At 49.8% G+C, this 19,327-nt stretch overlaps 1 protein-coding gene and 1 long non-coding RNA gene across 6 annotated transcripts in view; both read right to left on the bottom strand.

The window, feature by feature from the left end:
* The window catches only part of LOC307220272, a 331,896-nt gene that overhangs the window by 19,108 nt on the left and 293,461 nt on the right, over positions 1 to 19,327 (bottom strand). The gene's annotated exons all lie outside the window — the stretch shown is intronic.
* Positions 224 to 14,116, bottom strand: IRX2 (iroquois homeobox 2). Of its 5 annotated transcripts, none has more exons than XM_079983973.1 (5): positions 13,728 to 14,116; positions 11,322 to 11,856; positions 9,607 to 10,422; positions 8,604 to 8,670; positions 224 to 920 (listed from the first exon to the last, which is right to left on the bottom strand). In XM_079983973.1, exons 1-4 carry the CDS (start codon positions 13,968 to 13,970, stop codon positions 8,627 to 8,629), a joined length of 1,638 nt encoding a protein of 545 aa, XP_079840099.1. In that variant the 5' UTR covers positions 13,971 to 14,116; the 3' UTR covers positions 224 to 920; positions 8,604 to 8,626. The 5 variants fall into 5 exon arrangements, with proteins under 5 accessions (XP_079840099.1, XP_079840097.1, XP_079840098.1 ...); XM_079983971.1 differs by having other exon boundaries at positions 8,600 to 8,670; positions 13,728 to 14,112; XM_079983972.1 differs by lacking the exon at positions 224 to 920 and adding an exon at positions 6,820 to 7,673 and having other exon boundaries at positions 13,728 to 14,113.

Here is a 19,327-nt window from a genome sequence, read left to right on the forward strand (position 1 = left end):
CAGACATATTCGCTTTGTGATGTGCTAAGAGAGAGTAGTGACCTGTCCAGGACTCACGCTGTTTAAAAGGGGGTATTAAAAGTGGTGAATTGAGATCTGAACTGAAAAAGCTCCGTTTACAAAAGGTGTGTTTGTTCCCAGAAGAGATTTTCCCTCCTCGCCGCCCCGCGTAGTGAAACTCTCCTAGTGAGATCTGAAAAAAATGTCATCAGATCGTCAAAAGTCCGCGAACAGAGAGGAATGGCTCTTTAATGGTTTTATTTTAAAAAAAAAATCAAGAAGGGCGAGTCCTTGTTTTGAACAATGAATGGCTGGATTATTTTCAAAGCAACGTTCAACACACGCACTTAAAAAAATAACGCCAAAAATCTCGACCTTGGGGTGCTCAGACCTGGGGCGTTTCCTTTTAACACCTCTCACCCATTTTTTGAAGGATGGGGTTCAAGCCTGAAAGCAGAGCCGTTTATCTCTTCAGTTTCAAATAAAGTTCTTTAATTTTACACTCTGCCGTTTAAGTCACTCCTGCCGGAAGGCATGTCCTGCGCAGCTTACTCGAGAGCAAACGTTGTTGAATCCATTGAGCTCGGAGGGGGTTTAGCTTCCGAGTAAACAGGCACAGGATCTGTCTGCGCATTTTAGACAAAGCGCGCGACCCTCGATGCCCTCAGGCTTGTCGCTCCAAACAAGTAGGTCTCCACGGCCCTGTTGCTTCGCGTCCAGTTTCAGAATCCAGCTTCGGAAGTTGAGAACTTTAAATAACAATGAGAATATATTGTTTTTAAAAAGCAACCATTTTCTCCCTCGGGAGAAGGAAGAGGAAGACGGGAGGCGCTCTCCTCAGCTCCTTCGGGGGAGTTCTCTCCACTCCGGCCGCGATCCGCTTTGAAGCCGTTTCTCTCTTCCCAGGACTAACTCGCTCTCTAGGAAGGGAGAAAGAAAACGACCCGATGAAGAAGACTGTCTTTGGCGGGGGCGCCGCCTTCAGCCACGCCGAGCCGCCAGAAGGACCTGCCCGGAGGAGGGAGGGGACGGAGGGCCGCGATGACACCCTAATGAAATCAGCTCGGAATCCATTACACGAGAGGATTAGCTAATTACCAGATCAGAGAGACGGAGAGGAAAAATAAATAAATATGCCTTTAAGTAACCGAAAGTAATTATAACCCCATTGTTGACGCTAACGATTAATAATTGATCGGATGTTCTACACAATGAAATGTCAGTTTATTCTCCTTTGGATGCGCATATGGCTATTTCTTTTAAGGAAGCGGGGCGGAGGTGGTGGGGGGGATTCCCTGTCAATAGGATCACAAACATTTCCCTTGGCATGGGGAACTTGGTTTCAGGCGGGATCTCTCTCGCTCTGGGGAACTGAAAAGCTGGGGGCCTCCCTAAGCCCGTGGCCATCCAGACGGGTCTGGACTGCAGCTCCCATCGCCTCTGACCATTGGTCATGCTGGCTCAGGCTTATGGGAGCTGGAGCCAACGACAGCTGGAGGGTCACACTTTAGCCACCGGGCTGGGCAGGTATTCTGACTTTTGCTATTAGATTTAGCGCTTTATTTAACGGGAAGTTAAGACGCAAGGCTCGCTTTTAGCCCCGGAGAGATAATTCGGTTACATTCGCTCTTGCGCGCACAGATGCCTTTGAAAAGGAAGGGAGCTGTACTGCCACGTTTCATAGGAAACTGTTTACCTATGTCGTTTGTTCGGTTTCTGTTTAATATACAAGCCTTCCCCCCGATTGGAGGCCTTACAGGGAGAGTGGGGCGCACTGGTTCAGCTGCCCCCCCCGCCCCCAAGCAGCTGCCTGCAAATGAAGGGATGGTGAGGGGGGGGGCAGGATTTGGGCCTGTTAGAAGAAGCAGGTAGCTCGCGGCGCACAATATATATAATAAAATCTCTCCTATATAGCACCCAACGCCGCTGAAATCCTCGTGGGATGGTTCTCTTCGCCATCGTCTCAAGGGCAAAGTTCCCATAGATTTGAACGGCAGCCCAAGGATAGGGTGCAATTGCGTCACTGAGAAGTGCATACCGTTGGAGAGCAACGATGGGGGGGGGGAACGGTTTTGCTTGCTGTCGGGCACGTAGCCACCCCCACCCCCCGCGCACTCCTGGCACATCTGCTTAAGCCTTAAGGGGGAAAAGTGATGCAAAATAATGAATCGCGCGCATGGCGAGGCTTCAAAACAGAGAAAAGCTTCCAAGCTTCGAGAATGCCATTGCTTTGATTTATTTTATTATTTTTAACGGCGGGGTTGTGCGGGCGCGTCTTGACGTTATGTGTGCATTTTGCTCAGTCAGAGGAGTTCCGTCAGATGAGTAGCTCTAAAAGTGTTTCCAAATTCTTGCCTCGCTTTACTCTTTCCTATTTCAGAATCTGATTCGGATTCTTTTCCTGTTTCGCTCCAGTCCCCCGCTTCCTTCTCCAAGCCGCCAGCTCTTCGTGGGGACGGCGGACGCGTGCTTTCAACACGCCCCACCCACCTACCCACCCACCCAAAATAAATTACGTGTTCATCCAGTGAGCATCCTTCGATAGGGTGGCGAAAGTGTGGGCAGATAGGTAGCCCCTTCTTTGGCATGTTTACTTGGAAATATGTCCCACTTGGTGCAGCGGGACTTACTCCCGGGTAAGTGTACATAAGATTGCAGCCTTAATCCTTATTGTTAATAAGCAGCAAAGCCTTGAGCTGTTAATTGGATTTCGGCTTCCCTTTTCTGACGCCCGGCTATTAGCTGTGACGTTTCTCATGTATTTGTTAAGGACTTGTGTTCCGCTTTGTGCTTGGCTCAGCGCGGCCGAAGAGGAACGCCCCCACTCCAGTTTAGGGATTCCTCCCTATCCCCAGAGGCGAAAAGCCCTGGTGGCCTGCAGTCTCTCTCTCTCTCTGTGCGAAGTGGAGGCATGGCTGGGAAATAAAGAGGCGACACCGATTTAACCTCCTGCGACGGCTGGCCTTGCATGCTGCTAACAATGCATCTTTGAAAATCCCCAGCGGCGCGATCCACCAGCTTTCAAAGCTGATATCGTTGGCGTTTGCAAACTTATCGGTTTGCACATTCGCTAGAAGCAACCCCATAGGACTTCGCGTTCGCGTAAACGCGCGCAAGGTCAAGTCTGCGAGTCCCATTGAACTGAACGGCAGTCTATCCTCCAGTAAACGAGCGAGCGATTTGCGGACAGGTTTCCGAGCGAGAAGCCCCAGATACCGAAAAGGCTCCCGGAGGCTTGATGGCTACAGACCTCTTGCTGGTGCGAGGCTGCCTGCACACCAGACATTTACAGCGCATTTAAAGCACACGCGCCCCAAGAACCCAGGCAGCTGTAGTTTGCCCCTCGCAAAGTTGCAAAGACCAGCACCCTGAACAGACTGCAGTTCCCAGAATTATTGGGGGGTGCGCGTGTGTGCATGCGCTTTGAATGCACGCCGTGCGCGCAGCCCTGTGTACAGACGTTGAATTTAGCTCTGCCCCTGCAATCGTGAGCTTGCCGCGCGGGAGCAAATCCCTCTCGGTCTCCTTTGAAATAAACAAGCAAGTCAACACAAAGCAAACAAAAACAAGCAAACGACGTCTGACCAAGGAAGTGAAAGGCGAGCGGAGGAAGACGCGTCCTGCCTTCGCCAGTTCTTGCCCCCCGCCCGCCTCACTGCTAGGCAAACAAGCCCTCCCTTCTTGCCAGCAACTGCTGACATTTGTAGACAGGAAAGGAAGGAGCAGCACAGAGATGGGGCGAGGGGGTGTGTGTTATATCATATCTCCCCCTTACTGGTCCGCAGCTAGCCCAGTCTGACCATTTCTCCGAGTCCTGGTGATGTAAGGCGGGTGTGTGTATGTAGGTGTAGACCTTTTACCTGCCAGGCAAGGTCGCATTTCGCGAAGCAAAGGCTACCTCGACTGCTACAGTTTCATGCAAGCACATTAAGAGGAGCCCGGTTGGATCAGGCCTACTTGCGCGCAAGTAGGAAGCGCAAACTGAAAACTGGGCGAGTTGGAAAAGTTGGGAAGGGTCGCAGCGAGAGAAACAGGAGGGGAAATGTTTGTTTGGGGTTTGAATCTGTTACTGATAATAATAATAATAATAATAATAATAATAATAATAATAATCCAAGGAAGGGGACTCAATGGGTTTTCAATAGCATTTGCACCACCAAGAACAGCAGGCCAGTATCTGCACGATTTCCTTTTGGATTTACATTACTCTGTTTCTGTTGTTTACTCTTCAGTAGGTATGGCAGGTTAGCTCTCCTTTCGTTTATCTCAGCGCAGAATTCAGCTGGAAGCTCTCCTGCACAAGCTTCCATTTCGTAATGTTCCAGCAAGACCTTGCAAAGGAGCTTTAAACGCCGCCAAACTTCCGCTTAAACGAATGGGGCATGCGCAAGATTTTACTCGCCTTCAGCCAATGAGGGCTTCCCGTTCATTTATACCTTTTAATATCTAACGCGATATCGTTTCAGCTCATCACAGTGGGGGGCTTGCGCAGGAGAACTTCCCGATGGATGCACCTTAATTGCTATGTAATAAATCGGTTAGATTTGGGCGAGGCGGTGGGGACTGAATCCATTGCAAAGAGATAGTAATTCACATCTCTCTCTCTCTCTCTGTGTGTGTGTGTGTGTGTGTGTGTGTGTGAATGTGAAGTAGATTATACCAAAACCGTTGGATGTGACAGACAAAGAGGGAAATGTTTCAAAGCCAGCTGCCCAAAGTCTTTCGACTTTTCATTCCAGGAAAAGAAATCCCAGGTCTAAATTCTAGCAAGGGGTGAGTAAATTATGGAAATCTTAGATAATTCTTTGGGCGTATAAACATCAAAGGAGAGTCGTTAGCTTTCCTAATCTCTGCCACAGAATGGATTTTCAAAATAAAATAAAATAAAATATAAAACCAACTGAAATGTACATGTTATCCAACAGAGAACCTGGTGTATAATAAGGCGAGGAAGGGAGGAGAGAGAGAGAGAGAGAGAGAGAGAGAGAGAGAGAGAAGAATGAATATCCACGCTATGGGAGCAGGAAGCTCCCATTCAAAGGTCGCCGCGAAAGGGAGCGCGGGATAATTTTACACTTTAGCCTGCAAAAATATATATCACATATAAAAATTACGCTGAGTAGTATTTAAATACAAAATTGTATTAAACCCACAAATTACCGTTACAAAGCCAAAACACAACAAATTCCACAGCTTCATTTGAAGCCTGCTGCGGCCAGGGATAGAAATACAGTATCAGCCAGTTGCTGAGAGCACCATTCGCCAGAGAAGTTCTCCTGCGCACGCCCCATCGAAATGAACGGGACGTGGGCAAGAGGACTCGCGGGGAAACCTTAATGGAAAAGCGTGGCTTGCACAGAAGAACTGCCCCCCTCGGCTGACCCTCTTTAACATTCTGCACTGAGAAATTTGAAATGTCACATAGAAAGGATCTTATAATCCTAAATAAAGAAAGAAAAACTATAGATGGGAAGAAATAAAATTTTAGATAAAGGAGGCAGGCAAACAGATTTGGTTTATGTCAGAATTGCTGTAAAGAGGAAACACCTTAGGAATGGATTGGAAGTCTACATCGAATTGGGAATAGCTCTGGGGGTGGGAATGGGGGAGGCCCGAATCACTCAGATAAATAGACCCCATTATTGCTGGACCAGCATCCAAACCTGTGCTAAAATATTGTCCCAAAATATTTACTTTGAACTCAGTTCTGGTGACATCAGTGAAAACTTTAACAATTGGGTGATTTTAGGATTGCTACGTAGAGTATGAATATTTTAAAATTATTATTATTATTTTAAATATTGCTTTCTACACACACACACACACACGGCAGCCACCTGCCCAAGAGACCTGTCTTTTGGTTAGGCTACTTTGTTTACTTAGGGGGAAGGTGATGAGGATGATGTTGTTGTTGTTGATGATGATGATAAGCAAATACATTCTGGTAACAACATAAGCTGTAGGTAACCTTCTGTAATTACACCACAGACATGCACGCAGATTCCACTCTTTATCCAGTTAACATTCCCCAGGCTGAACCCTGAAGTATCTAAGATCACTTTCAAATGCCCTTTCTAACAAGCCCCTGAGCAGGAGGCCACTAATTTTCAGCGAACAAAAAGCCACTGGAGAGAGCCCCGTTTGTCAATATCAACTGGTCGAGCAATTTCCCATCTTCAGACACATCGGCCTATCTGAGCTGGCAGATGTTTAGACAAGATTTTATAAATTGTTCAATATCAGCCCGTAATGAACCCCAACTGACCATTCCAAAACAGCTAAAAGCACCCAGGATCTCCCCTGCTGGGATCTAATAATGCTCTCACGCTGGAACATTATTAATCATGGAATAAAATAGATGAGCCTCTTGAAAAATAAGTGTATGATTGATTAAAGGGCAATCTAAGAAGCTATTATTCTTGTTTTATAACCGTAAGTTATATTCACTCAATTTATCTTTGAGGGAGAAAATAAATGGTTGTTTGTCTCCTTATTGAAATTATATTATAAGGGAATTCTCATTATTCGTGGGGAGGGGGAGGGATTGAAGTGATGGTTTAGCTATTTTTTTAACCTAATGGTGAATCTCTTAAGTGATTACCACATTATAGATATATTTTTTTAAGAGGTGGGATATTTTCCTTTTTTTCTTTTTTCTTTCAAGTGTTTTGTATCTCTTGATAAAAATGAAACACAAATCTTCACTTACAGTGCAAGTAAACATGGCATTTTGAATTAAGAATGCTAGCACTAAATACAACAGGATGTACAGTAGTAATCTTTTAAAAATGTAAATTGTATATAGTCCAGTGCAACAGATTCACTCTGAAGGTTTTTATTGTCCTGCAATATATACGTTCAACAGGTTTAATTAGCCACAATGCTAAATATATTTTAAATATTTAAGAAGTTACCTTAGGCAACTGTAACAGTGATATTTTATAAATTATCATGAATTACAAAAAAAGATAAATACTAAAAATGAACAAAAAAAAGGCCACCACCTTATTGTAGACTAATCTGTTTTTATTTACAATTAAAGATATAAATTAGTAAAGAATTCTCGTTAAACAACGAGGGATTGTATAACCATCCATGTCTCAAATAAAAACCAGGCATAATTTATTTACAAAAGAGTTGGGATTCCATTGCAATACAACTTGCATAAATTACTAGAAGCTCTCATATCATTACAAAAATAAATATCAAATTTGTTTCCACTTTGTAAGTACTCAAGTTCTTCAGTCATGGTTTATTTAATTAATTGCTACTGTATGTGTCTTTTACAAAGTGTTTGTACAATAAATCCTATTACACCTACAGAATATAGATATATATAGATATATATATATATACCGTGGCAATAAGCTGATCAATTCGAGATATCCTGAGAAAAAACAGATTTGCTTCTTTCTTTCTTTCTTTCATTCTTTCTTTTTAAGTCACATATACATTGGGGAGAACTAGACTATACCAGTAAACTCACATAATGTCCAGCAAAATTCTGGTTTAACAATTAGAGAGAGTCTGTAGATTTAATAGTGCTCTGTGGTCTTCTTTTATACAGTGGCACAAGATGTGATCCAGATTTAGAATTTTGTTAGAGATAGATAGATTAGCTTGGGGAGAGATGATGGCTTGTTGACTTTTCTCAAAGCAATTGTGACACCTACCTGTGGACCAAGGAAAACACCAAATCATCCACAATCTTTCAGTTACACGCGGAGTGTTAAAAATGGAAGGCAAACTAAAACGTTTTTTCTTTTCTTTTCAGCATAGGATTAGGCTTGGGTTCTGTTCTGCTCCCCCCCACCCGTGGGGGTGGGAAATGGTTGGCCACAAGATATTCTTTAATCCTAACTGTAGCAGCGATTTGGAAATAAATGGGGAAACAGAGGCAATTCATGCAGACACTATGTTCTCCTTGGAACCCAGCCAGGACTCCTCTCATTTTCCTTCTCTGCTGTTTGAAATGTATATAAGCATGCTAAATAAAATCACTCTTTATTTTGATTCACAACTATTAGAATTGCGTATTTATAAAGATGCCTTAAGGTGCATTTGAGCAGGGAAATCTTCTGTACAGCACCCGAAGCATTGAATCAGTGCAATCATGTTCTTTTATTTGGCGTGCTGATATACATTTCAAATAGTACAGAGGGACAATGAGATGAATTCTGGCTGGCTTCCAAGGGGAACACACAACTATCCGCCCATATATTTCGACGGGGCCTTATGTAGGAGGAGTTCCCAGTCTATTGCAGTTTCAATTTGCCAATAATAATTTGGGGGGGGGGATAATAATACTGTGATTTAAATATTTATTGAAAATACACAACTTTCATTTTTTTTAAAAAAAAAAGCAAAAGGCTTGTGTGAAATAATTGAACTGATTTCTCCAACAACAACAAAAGGAAAGGTGAAAATGCAATAGGCTTTTCTTTGTAATAATGGTCTTTTGGTAATGGAGCAAGAAATTAACATTAAGCAAATTTGCAGGCTGAGCAATATGTTTCCGGAGCTGACGCCAAATTATCCTCCTAAGCGGTGTAACAGAATAGAAGGAGAAAGAAGGAGAAAAGGAGCTGGTCTCACTTACTTGCCTGGCTGCTGTGTGATTGCACTTCTATAGGTATGGTTGTAGTCCTACTGTGCACACTTCAGTGGGGTCTGTCAAAATAGAAGCGTCAGTTAGTCACAGGACACAGCTGGCTAACTAGATTATACACTCTGGGCACAGCCTAGGTCCCTCTTGCACAAAACCCCTGCACAGCCCTTGGAAGGCCTTTTCTTGAGCTGGCATTTCTCAGCGGATCTGGGAGTTAACTCGTTCGAAAGGCCAGCATTCTTAATTACTTGTTTTAAATTTAGCATAACTTGTTGCAATGTCTCAGACCAATAATGGAACTTTGAAGGAGACAGACAACTGAAGCTGCACTCCTAAATGAATTGCCTTTAGATTCGGGCCCATTCTACTGGGGGGGGGGGTGTTACTTCCGAGTAAATATACTTAGGCACAAGCTAGCAGACTTCTCTCTGCTCCACACTGTACTGTTTTTCCTCTCTCTCCCAAACCTGAAACTGTTCTCTTTTTTTTCCTTGGGAATATTGCCAAAACAATATTCTCCCTTGCTATTATTCCTCCTCTCTTAGCAACAAAAACAATGAATAAACTTTCTGCAAATATTTTCAGATTATATACAGTTCAAGGAGTTTTAGTGATTTTTAGAGGCATTTTAATTACACGGAGCAATTTATATGCATTATGTTCCTAATCACATTCACAACTGGAAGGCAAATCTCAGCGTTTTCTGTTAGATCCTCTTCTTCAGAGGCCCGACCACAGCTTCGGGCTGCAATCCCACACAAAAGGGCTGCTTTGACAACAACAACAGCAAAATTAAAATCTATGGAATTCCAAGCAGAAGAACTGTGACCTGGATTGCAGTTTCGAAAAAGGGTTTTGTACCTGGACTGTCAGAAACCACCATTGCCTTCTTGCTTGTAGCACCCACCTTATTGTGATTTTTATTTTGGGGGGTAGGGTAAATTTGCACCCCACATTATACCTTAGTAGAAAAGAAAACCTAGCCAGGAAACACCTACCTTTTTTGGAGTCTGGATTGGAAGGCTTGTAATGTTGTTCTAGGTGGCTCGCGATGGTTTTCAAAGAGTTCTCTGAGCCCTGCTTGTGCACCGAGCTGCTGCTGCCGCCTCCGCCGCCGCTGCTTAAGACCGTCTGACTTAGCCCCTCGCTGGAGGCCACCGAGGCTGAGTTGTACCTCAGGATGCCCTGACCCTGGAGGGCGTTGAAGTTCCCATAGTTTGTGTAGTTGCTATAAAAAGGCGAGGTGTAATAAATATGCCTCCCCAGGAGAGAGGAGGGCGAGTAGGCAGCGTTGTGTGGGGTGGAAGAGGGCGGCACCGACGGCTGGCAGCTCTGGCCCAGGTTGTGCGGGTGGTGAGGGTGGTGGTGGGGGTGCTGAGGGTGCTGAGGGTGCTTAAGGTCCGAGGTGGCGATTTCTGCCAGCGACCACAGCTTGGGCTTGCTGGCCGGCGTGGTTTGCGAAGCCGCCGTCGGGGCCATGCGGGCATCCAAAGCGGCTTTGTTGGCGTTGCGCGCGGAGTCCTCGGCGTGCGGGTGACCCAGCAGAGGGGCTTCCACCCCGGTGAGAGGGGAGGAGGTGACGGGCTTGGAGGGGTGACCCCTGTCCGCCGCTGCCTCCTCGTCGTCCTCCTCCTCCTCGTCGTCCTCCTCCTCCTCCTCGACGTCGTCCTCGTCCTCGTCGATCTCCTCGTACTTGTCCTTGCACTCCGAGCCGGACTCGCAGAGCGGGTCCCCGGCGCCGCAAGGAGCCTTCTCGCCGTCCGATTCGGCCGAGCAGGAGTGGTCGGTGAGCGAGTCCACCTGCAAGCTGATCCCTGCGGCAGAGAACCAGGGGGACCGTCAAGGAAACCAGGCGGAGGCACCGGCTGCAGCAGCAGCGGGAGGAGGAGAGCGCAGTGCCCCGTCTCCTAAACCTCAGGCTCCCCGCCACCCCCAAAACAGGTGGCAAACAATCGGAGCATGTCCTGATCCCCACTCCAAGGCCCCCCAGAGATGATCTCCTGCGAAATCTCCTCGGATCCATAGGCTTCTTGAGGGCCTCTTAGCTTCCACCATAGGTGGATCGGACGGCCCGGCCGTGGGTTCAGGTGTCGGCATAAGACACAAGCATAAGGCACTCCTAGGGGCCAAGGTCCCTTCGAAGCCCCCTCCCCAATAAAATATTTGAGTGGGCTCGGCCCGCCCAAAGATGATGGACATTGCCAGTCAAATGGTGTGCGGGCCCCGCTACTTGTGATCGCTTATGTGGGGCAAGAAAACCAAGAAAACCACATTTTATTGAGAAGCGGCCTTCAGCCTCCTCTGCTCCCCCGTCGTGTGCTTCTGCTACAAATAATCCTCGTCCTCATCTCCTTTCCAAAGCCGCTACAAGCAGCAAGCACTGCCCGAGACAATGTCCCTAGAGCGCTCCGAAGGCTTGAGATCCTTCAAGCCTGTTTCTCTGGAAGCGGGATAACGACCGCGGTTTACACGGCCTTTTCCCCGGGCAAGCGCCTACGGGGAGGCAAGCTTCGCTCCGCTCCGCGGCGCTTACTTCGCAGGGAATGGCGTTTCCCCCTGTCTTTAAAAGAGAAAGTGCAGGGGCGGCAGGAGTCTCAGGGGATGAATGTGGAAGATGCGCGCAATGCACTGCACTGCAATGCAATGCGGGGAAGCTGCCCCTCCAGCCTGGAATAATCCCCCGCGCGCGCGCGTGCACACAACACACACTTACCTCCGAGTAAGCCCCACTGAACTCCGAGGTAGACCTGCACCGGGTCGGGCTGCAGAGCTCCATGCAAGCCCATGATCTGCCTCCCTGCCCCACGAAACCAGCCTGTTCCTCCCTCACCTTCATCCTCGGCCGACGTCTCGTTGCTGTCGCGGCCTTTGTCCGACGGCAGCGCCTCCTCTTCCTTGCCGCGGATCCCGCCGGCGTCCAGCTCCTCGTCCTCGTCCTCGCTCTTGTTGCGCGGCGCCCAGGTCATCTTGTTCTCCTTCTTGAGCCTCCTCCTGGCGTTGGCGAACCAGGTGGAGACCTGCGTGAGGGTCATCTTGGTGATGATGGCCAGCATGATCTTCTCGCCCTTGGTGGGGTAGGGGTTCTTGCGGTGCTCCTGCAGCCAGGCCTTCAGCGTGGCCGTGGCGTCCCGCGTGGCGTTCTTGCGGTAAGCGGGGTCGTTCAGCTGGTAGGGGTAGGCTGGGCTACCGTAAGGGTGGTAGCTGATGGCCCCGCTCATGCCCGTCGCGTGGGCATCGTAAGGGGAGCCCTGCCAAGCACAAAAGCAAGGGCGTTAGGCATTTCGGAAGAGCTGGCAGCCACCAGCTAGCAAGCAGGCAACGCCACGGGAGCGACTATTACGTTTTACACGAATGTAATGCAATCACTCTAGCGAACAATGTTATTATTTCTTAATTGTAGTGCCGAGCACTCCTGCATTATTATTACTCAAGGGGAAAAAAAAATAAAGTATCCAGAAGGCATTCGAATCCCTTCTTCCCTCTGAAAACTGCTGATGTCTTCGTCTTCGTTGCAGTTTATTGCAATTCAACGCAGACATTTTTATTTTCTCCCTCCAAAGGCCCTACAGGTAGTTTCTTAAAATGATAGCTTTCTACTTTTCCTCTCCTCCTCCTCCTCCTCCTCCGCCTCCACACATGGTTGCAACGATATTTCCTCTGTTGCCATACAGGAAAGAGAGAGAGAGAAAGAGAGAGAGGAGAGAGAAAACAAAGCCCCCCGCTTAGCAATTCACTTCGCTAATGCATTGCAAATCCAATTTGCAAACCAGAAGATATGCACCGTTTCGAATTGGTCAAATGCGATATAATTAGCATTTTAATTCGCCCTTTAAACGTTTAAATTGCGCTGATTTAAAGTCTGCATAATACGAGGGTGAGGAGAGAGAAGAGAAAGGGGGGGGGGGGAGAGAGAGAGAGAGAGAGAGAGAGGGGAATTAGTTGAGCCAACTTGATAACTTTCGGAGTCGGTCCAGGAAACCAAGCTAAACACAGCGCTCCGAATGTACCTAATGTTCCTAAATAGCCCGGGAACAATAAGGCTTGGCAACTTGCGACTGCTTTTCTTCTGCCACGAGAAAGTCAAACAGAGGAGCGTTTGAGATCGGCTCCCATTATCCTAAATAAAGATCGCCAGGCTGGGAGAAAAGGTGGGGGGGGGGGGGGAGAGGGAGAGACGACTCCAGCCAAAGGCGCTCGATCTGATATCTCTTGTGTAGTGAAACAAAACGAACCCTTTGCCCCATTTTCCCAGGACCAATTGGCTCCGCTAGCTTTAATCCTTCGTCGGTTTGCAATAGCTGCAAAAACACGCGCGATCGCCAGCACAGACGTGCTCGGAAGGAAGCACGAGTTGGAGGTGGAAATCCGTCCGAAGAGGAGCCCTCTCTCTTCTCTCCCCCCAGCAACAAATAAATAAAAATAAAAATAAATAAACAACACCTTTAATCGGGTTTCAGCTTGGACTCCTTTCCATCGGTAGAAAGCCTCCCCCGCCCCGGTAAATCACATAAGATTTCTAAATATTTATATATGGGAGAAGCGCTAGAGATCGAAGGAAGGAGAAAGTGGGGGAGGATACGGATGTCAGAAAATGAAAGTGAGCGAGGAGAAAAGAATAAAGGAAATAAATTGGCAAGGGAAAGAAGTGAGGGAGATGGAAAGAAGGAAAGGAAAGGGGGAGAGAGGGAGGAATGAGAAGATGGGTAAAGAAGAAAGGAAATAAACTGGCAAGGGAAAGAAGTGAGGGAGATGGAAAGAAGGAAAGGAAAGGGGGAGAGAGGGAGGAATGAGAAGATGGGTAAAGAATAAAGGAAATAAACTGGCAAGGGAAAGAAGTGAGGGAGATGGAAAGAAGGAAAGGAAAGGGGGAGAGAGGGAGGAATGAGAAGATGGATAAAGAAGCGAAGAAGCAACGAAAGAGGGGAAAGTCGAGAGAAGCGCCTCGGAGGAAGCAGGCTTCCGTGTGTATGTGCCTAACGCGGGTTGGCCGGCGTGTCGGGCGGGCTGCATCCCCACGACCCGCCAGCCTAGCCCGGGCAGCCTCGGCGCTGCGAGCGGGGGAACAAGCGATGGAGGAGGATGAAGATGGAGGCGGCGGGCTGTCGGGTCCGTTACCCACCATGTAGGAGGGGAATCCCGCGGCCGGGTCGGTGGAGTACTGGAGCGGGCTGCTGAAGCCGGTGGCTGCCGCTTGGGCGGTGAAGGCGGCGGATCCCGGGTAAGGGCTGAACGCCGAGCCCGAAGACGACCTGGCCAGCTCTTCGCTCCGGGGCGCCGCCAGAGCCGACGCCCCGTAAGCCGGGCACGAGTAGAGGGCCAGCGAGCCCGGGGGCTGGTAGAGGTAGCCCTGAGGGTAGGACATGGCGAGCGAGCGAGGAAGGGGCCTGGGCTGAGGCCAGCGGAGGACGCTTCAGCTACGGGCGCCGCCGCCGCTCGCTCGCTGCAGCCGCTGAGGAGCTCACAGCGTCCCCTCCATAGGCGGGAGGAGCGCGAGCCAAAAGGAGAGCTCGGCGCGAGGCTGAGGGAAAGCCTCTCGCACGTCCCGGGAGCGCGCGCGCGCGCCCGCCGCCGCCTCGCGCGCTCGCCCGCGCTCCTGCTTTCCCACGCAGAAGTCACCCGCGGCGGCGGCTGCTGCTGCTGCAGGAGGAGGAGGAGGAGGAGGAGGCGGCGGCGGGCATCTGGGCAAAGAGGAGCGCGCGGGAAAATGGAGGCGGAGGAGCAGCAGCAGCAGCAGGAGGAGGCGTCTTCCCCAGCCCGGGCGGGGAAGGGGCGGCCGAGCAGAGCGCGCGTGAGGCAAAAGCAGCCTCGACCAGGCTCCGCCACAGGCAAGCGGCTCGTCTGGTCGGCGCGCTCGCGAGGCGAGCGAGGCGAGCTTTTCCCCCCCCCCCCCGGCGCCCGGCGCGACCAGCTTTTGGCGCGGGCATAAGGGGAGTCTGTGAGGCGAGGAGTTTTGTGAGGAGAGGAGTTTCGCCGGGGCATTGGCAAGGCGAGCTGTCCGTCACGGCGGCTCATTTGCATACGGAGGAGGACACGCCCCTCACCCGGCTTCTTACCCACCGAAGGAAGAACTTGGGCGGGACTCCCGGCCAGCGAGAGAACATGGAATGAAGCCCCGCCCCTCTCCCCTCGCGCTCGGCGCCTGAAGGGAGGAGGAGAGAGGTTGGCGCGCTGTGGCTGCGGCTGAAGAAGCTGGCCGGGCGCCGAGCGACCAAAGGCGTCCTTGTCTCGTGTTCCCCACCTCCTCCCGCCCGCCGGCCGGCCGGGCCTGGAGGTTATATAGCGTCACGTGGTCGCAGAGGGAGGGAGGCCGGGAGGGTTCCGAGGTGTTCCTCGCAGGCACGAGGCGCGGGCCTCGCCAACGAGCATGCGCGCCTTCCGGCTTCGGACTAGCGCAGCCCCGGGCGGATCATGCCTCGCCGTGCGTCGGGGAAGAGAGTTGCGATCCTATGCCCGCTGGCTTCCGCGGGGATTCCGAAGAGACGCGCCCGGGGGGAGGGCGGATGAAGCGCTTTGCAATGATACCCAGCGATCTTAAAAAGGCGCGATCTTAAAAATCTGGGCATCCTGGAGTCGGAAGGAAACCCCGAATGGCTCCGTGGGGACGCGCTCTCCCGTGTCAACAAGATCGCGGCCTGAAGGCGCGATCTTAAAAATCTGGGCATCCTGGAGTCGGAAGGAAACCCCGAATGGCTCCGTGGGGACGCGCTCTCCCGTGTCAACAAGATCGCGGCCTGAAGGCGCGATCTTAAAAATCTGGGCAGCCTGGAGTCGGAAGGAAACCCCGAATGGCTCCGTGGGGACGCGCTCTCCCGTGTCAACAAGATTGCGGCCTGAAGGCGCGATCTTAAAAATCTGGGCATCCTGGAGTCGGAAGGAAACCCCGAATGGCTCCGTGGGGACGCGCTCTCCCGTGTCAACAAGATCGCGGCCTGAAGTGGGACCGAGTGCCAAGGAGACGCGTTTAGGATCGGGCAGTGAACAGCAGCAGCCCCGCTTGGCACGAGAAAGCTGACTCCGGTGTGCTGGTTCGTGGGGTGGGAGAGGTCAACTTGGAGCAGGCCCATTTGCAGGTAGCAGCATCCCCGCCACCCCAGTGGAAAATAAAAACAAGGATTGTGCCATTATTCTGTCCACCACTCACGATTAAAGTGACATTGAATTGTATATAAACCACTTGCTTAAAACACTCTCGCCAGTGTACAGTATTTTCCCCAGCTCTTAAGAACTTCGCACTTCTGGATGGAGGGCCGAACGCACCAAGGTCCTTTTTCTCAAAATGCTCACCAGGAAGCATTTTCGGCAGCCACCTCCCAGTTAATTTCTGGAATACATTCACACCTTGGTTAATATCCTGTGGATGAAGAGCTTGCTTCAGATCCACTGGGGGAGCGCTCCTTCTTTACTTGTCCTCCTTTCTGTATGGTCCAAAGTCCAGCTGAAAGTGCTATAATCCACACCCCAATCTGCAAAGGCGAGGGTCCTGCGCCTGGAGCGCTCGTCTAAAGGCCTTGCTATATATCCATTTTCTTACTGCAACCCTGCGTCCCCTACCCAAACAATTAAGATTTAGGGGCCATGCTCTCGAGGCATTAACGAGAGCCGTGGTATGTAAAGCAAGAATGCTAATCAGATCCATAAATGATTCCATGCAGGAAAAACAGAAACATCTGAAATGTCTCTGCGCGTATAAGCCGCGTTGACGCGCTTCTGCCCAGTTTGCCAGACTGCGGTCTGATTCGGAAGTCGAATCTGTTTCGAAGCAACAACTTGCTGTCAGCAGGCGGGTGGGGGTGGGGTCAAGGTGTGGGGAGTGGGGTTCAAATTTAGCAGAAGGACACGTGGAATTAGAAGTGATCGCGGGCACTATAGCTTGGTGGGAACTGAATCTTTGGAAGTGTAGAGTGACGACTGCGCTCTCTGGGCCAAGAGCCCAATTGAGGGTGCTAGAGACAGCTGCACGAATAGGTAGCTTCAGCAAGCAGGTCTTCTCCGCACCACCCATACCCATCCCAGTTCCCGCCAGCCAGCCCTGTGCCAACGTGCGCTTAACCTTTATGCGCAAAAGAGGGAAATCTGCCTTGCGGACCCTTTCCGTTCATTCATATATTTGGGCGGGTGGATGAGAATTCTGATCTCAGTGACCACTTTCTTCAAGCAGCCCCGAGTGGCTTAAAAGTCCGCCACAAGATGCGGGTATCTTTAGGGTAGAATTGCAAATAATCAGTAGCGGGTGATTCTAGAAATGCCAATGCAATCGCCCACAATTGGCAATTTGCTCCTCTAACTGGCAAGTGATTTGAAATCACCTCGAAATCCAGTTGGGGACTTACCTGCAGTGAAAGGGGTTTGGAGCAGAGGTGCTAACAGCCTCCTGTGTTGGGTACGGACTGCAGCCTAACACGCGCCTTCCCCCCCCCCCGCCCCATCCTTCTTACTCTCGAAGCAGCTGGCAATTTGGGAAGGCGAAATTAATTAGAACGTCAGCAAGTCCCCCGAGATGACTTTCCTCCCCGTCAAAATCGGAGAAGCGACGAAACGTGGCTTCCCTCGACTCCCCCCCCCCCTTTTAAAAAAATGTTAGAAGAGCCGCTTCCTTTTGCGGCGCTGGAGACCCGAGGAAAGGCGCGTTGGAAGGCGCGCACGGATTTCTAGCTGTAACCAGGGACACGTTTCTAGTCGGAAAGAGGCTATGGGGGAGATATCTCCACCCCCGTTATTGGTGCATGTTTGCTGGGGTGCTTGTGCGTTAAACTGCTGGATGTTACAATTAGAAACAAGCGCGCGGGGGGGGGGGGATTGCGGGTACGCGCCAGTCAAATTTGAGACTTCGCATTCATTCTTATTGGGTGGGCTCCAGAACGTCTGTTTTCCCCTCTTGTATGTAGGTGCCAAGGAGGCAGTGTGCTCTCTCGGGGCTCGGTCTCTCCCTGACCCAAAGAGTCCATTACTTAGAATTAAGTCCCGTTGATATCACTTTCAGAATAATGCGCCTGCGATAAGAGTCTTGCGCACGCCGTTCAGGATCCGCGAAGGCGAATCCTCGGTATGTACAGTATTTCCTCCGGAGTGGCTGTGTTAAGAAAGAAAATAAAATCACAATTGCGAGAAAAATGGCAAAGCGCAAAATATTATATCTATTATCTAATTTTTAAATATAGTGTTTCCACCTTTTGCTTTTCCTCCGAATATACAATGTTGCTTTCCATACAAAACAATAATAAAAAGAGGGACGGCTGAAGGGCGGGGGAAAGAGCGGCTCGTTTTCCAATAAGTGATTAATGAATAACGCATTACCATTTCAAAAGGGGAGCCCTTGCTTTTGGGTCGATTTGCATAATTTTTGTATGGCTTCAAAAAAAGCAACACCACATTGCTGTCATGCATTTCCAAGAGCGAAACATAATACAGTCTGTGTGACAAAGAGATCCCTCCTAATTTGACACCGCCAAGGAACTATCCGGAGCGTTTAGCTAGAAATGGGACGTTTTGTACGTTTCTGAAGGCTCGCTCGCCTTTTCTCCTGGAGTTTGGTCTGCTTATGCCATGAAATGAGAACTCCTGGATCCCTGTCTCCAGCTCTCCACGCTTTGGGGGGATCGCCTGCTCCTGAATGGCTGACTCCCCCCCCCCGGGACTCTCCGAGGTTTCCATTTCCCACTGCCCAACTACTACCCCCCCCCCGCGCGCGCCTTTTCTCATTTCTTTTCAAAATCGCGCACCCCGCATTGTTACGCAGCAGGGCTGTCTTACGCGCGCTTATTACTGATAATAAATGAGCAATATGAAAACGCCTGCGTCGACGCTTCGCCGTTTCTAGGCGGATTCTTGTTGTTGTCTGAATGCTTATTTATTAACGGAGCCTCCTTGGCCCTAAGTGCAAATCGCATCTGATTTCGCTGAATAACAACTTTTCTCTCAAGGTGCGGTTAACTAGCGGCGAAGAAAGAGCAATCCATTATTTCTCGATAAAGGTCTAGCGTGGAAGTTTCTCTCTCTCTCTCTCTCTCTCTCTCTCTCTCTCTCTCTCTCTCTCTGTGTGTGTGTGTGTGTGTGTGTGTGTGAAGGGGTGTCATTTTCGGCTCTCCCACCCCCAGCCCATTCCCTGTGACTGAAACTTTATAGCCACCGAAGGTGCATGGACAGGATCCTGCCCAGGATAAAGGCTTTTCAAATCCTCTTGATTTCGGGAAAGGGACTTATTTAAACTCTCTGCCACTGGGATCAATGGGATTTAACGATGCAAGCTCAGACGTGCTTAACGGGAAGACAGTCTCAGGGAAATCGATGCGACTTGCTTCTGAGAGGCTGCGGCTTAAAGTCCAGACTCCGAAAGTACTTGCGGTTGGGAGATCGGTCTGCCTGCTCTTTGAACTGGTGGTTCCATCCAGCCAAGGAACCCTCTTTCACATCCGATCCTCAACCCAGTTTGTGCGAAGTATAAGGGGGGGGGGTTCTCTCCCTGGCACTAGGGTGCGCTAGGGTATCAGGGCAGCGGTTGCCAACGTGGCGCCCTTCAGTTGCTATTGGACTCTAACTCCCAGTCATCCCAATGATCAGGCAGGTTGAGAATTAATGAGAATTAATGAGAGTGAATCAGCATCCGGACTGCACCGCGTTAGCTGCTCCAGCAACAAACTACATTTCAAAGCGTCTTCATCGTGCAGTCCTGCCTTAAACGCACTTATTGACGAAAAGCGAATGTTACTTTTGAGCAAATCT

Source organism: Podarcis cretensis, assembly GCF_951804945.1.
Source record: "Podarcis cretensis genome assembly, chromosome: 7".
Classification (NCBI taxonomy): domain Eukaryota; kingdom Metazoa; phylum Chordata; class Lepidosauria; order Squamata; family Lacertidae; genus Podarcis; species Podarcis cretensis.

What these genes read in the sequence shown, in the direction of transcription:
- IRX2 (XM_079983973.1), bottom strand. Translation starts at nt 13,970, where the DNA reads ATGTCCTACCCTCAGGGCTACCTCTACCAGCCCCCGGGCTCGCTGGCC. An exon ending in TCAGTGGGGCTTACTCGGAG is followed by an intron (nt 10,423 to 11,321) that starts GTAAGTGTGTGT and finishes TCTCTGCCGCAG; the next exon opens with GGATCAGCTTGCAGGTGGAC. An exon ending in CAATCCAGACTCCAAAAAAG is followed by an intron (nt 8,671 to 9,606) that starts GTAGGTGTTTCC and finishes CTATTTTGACAG; the next exon opens with ACCCCACTGAAGTGTGCACA.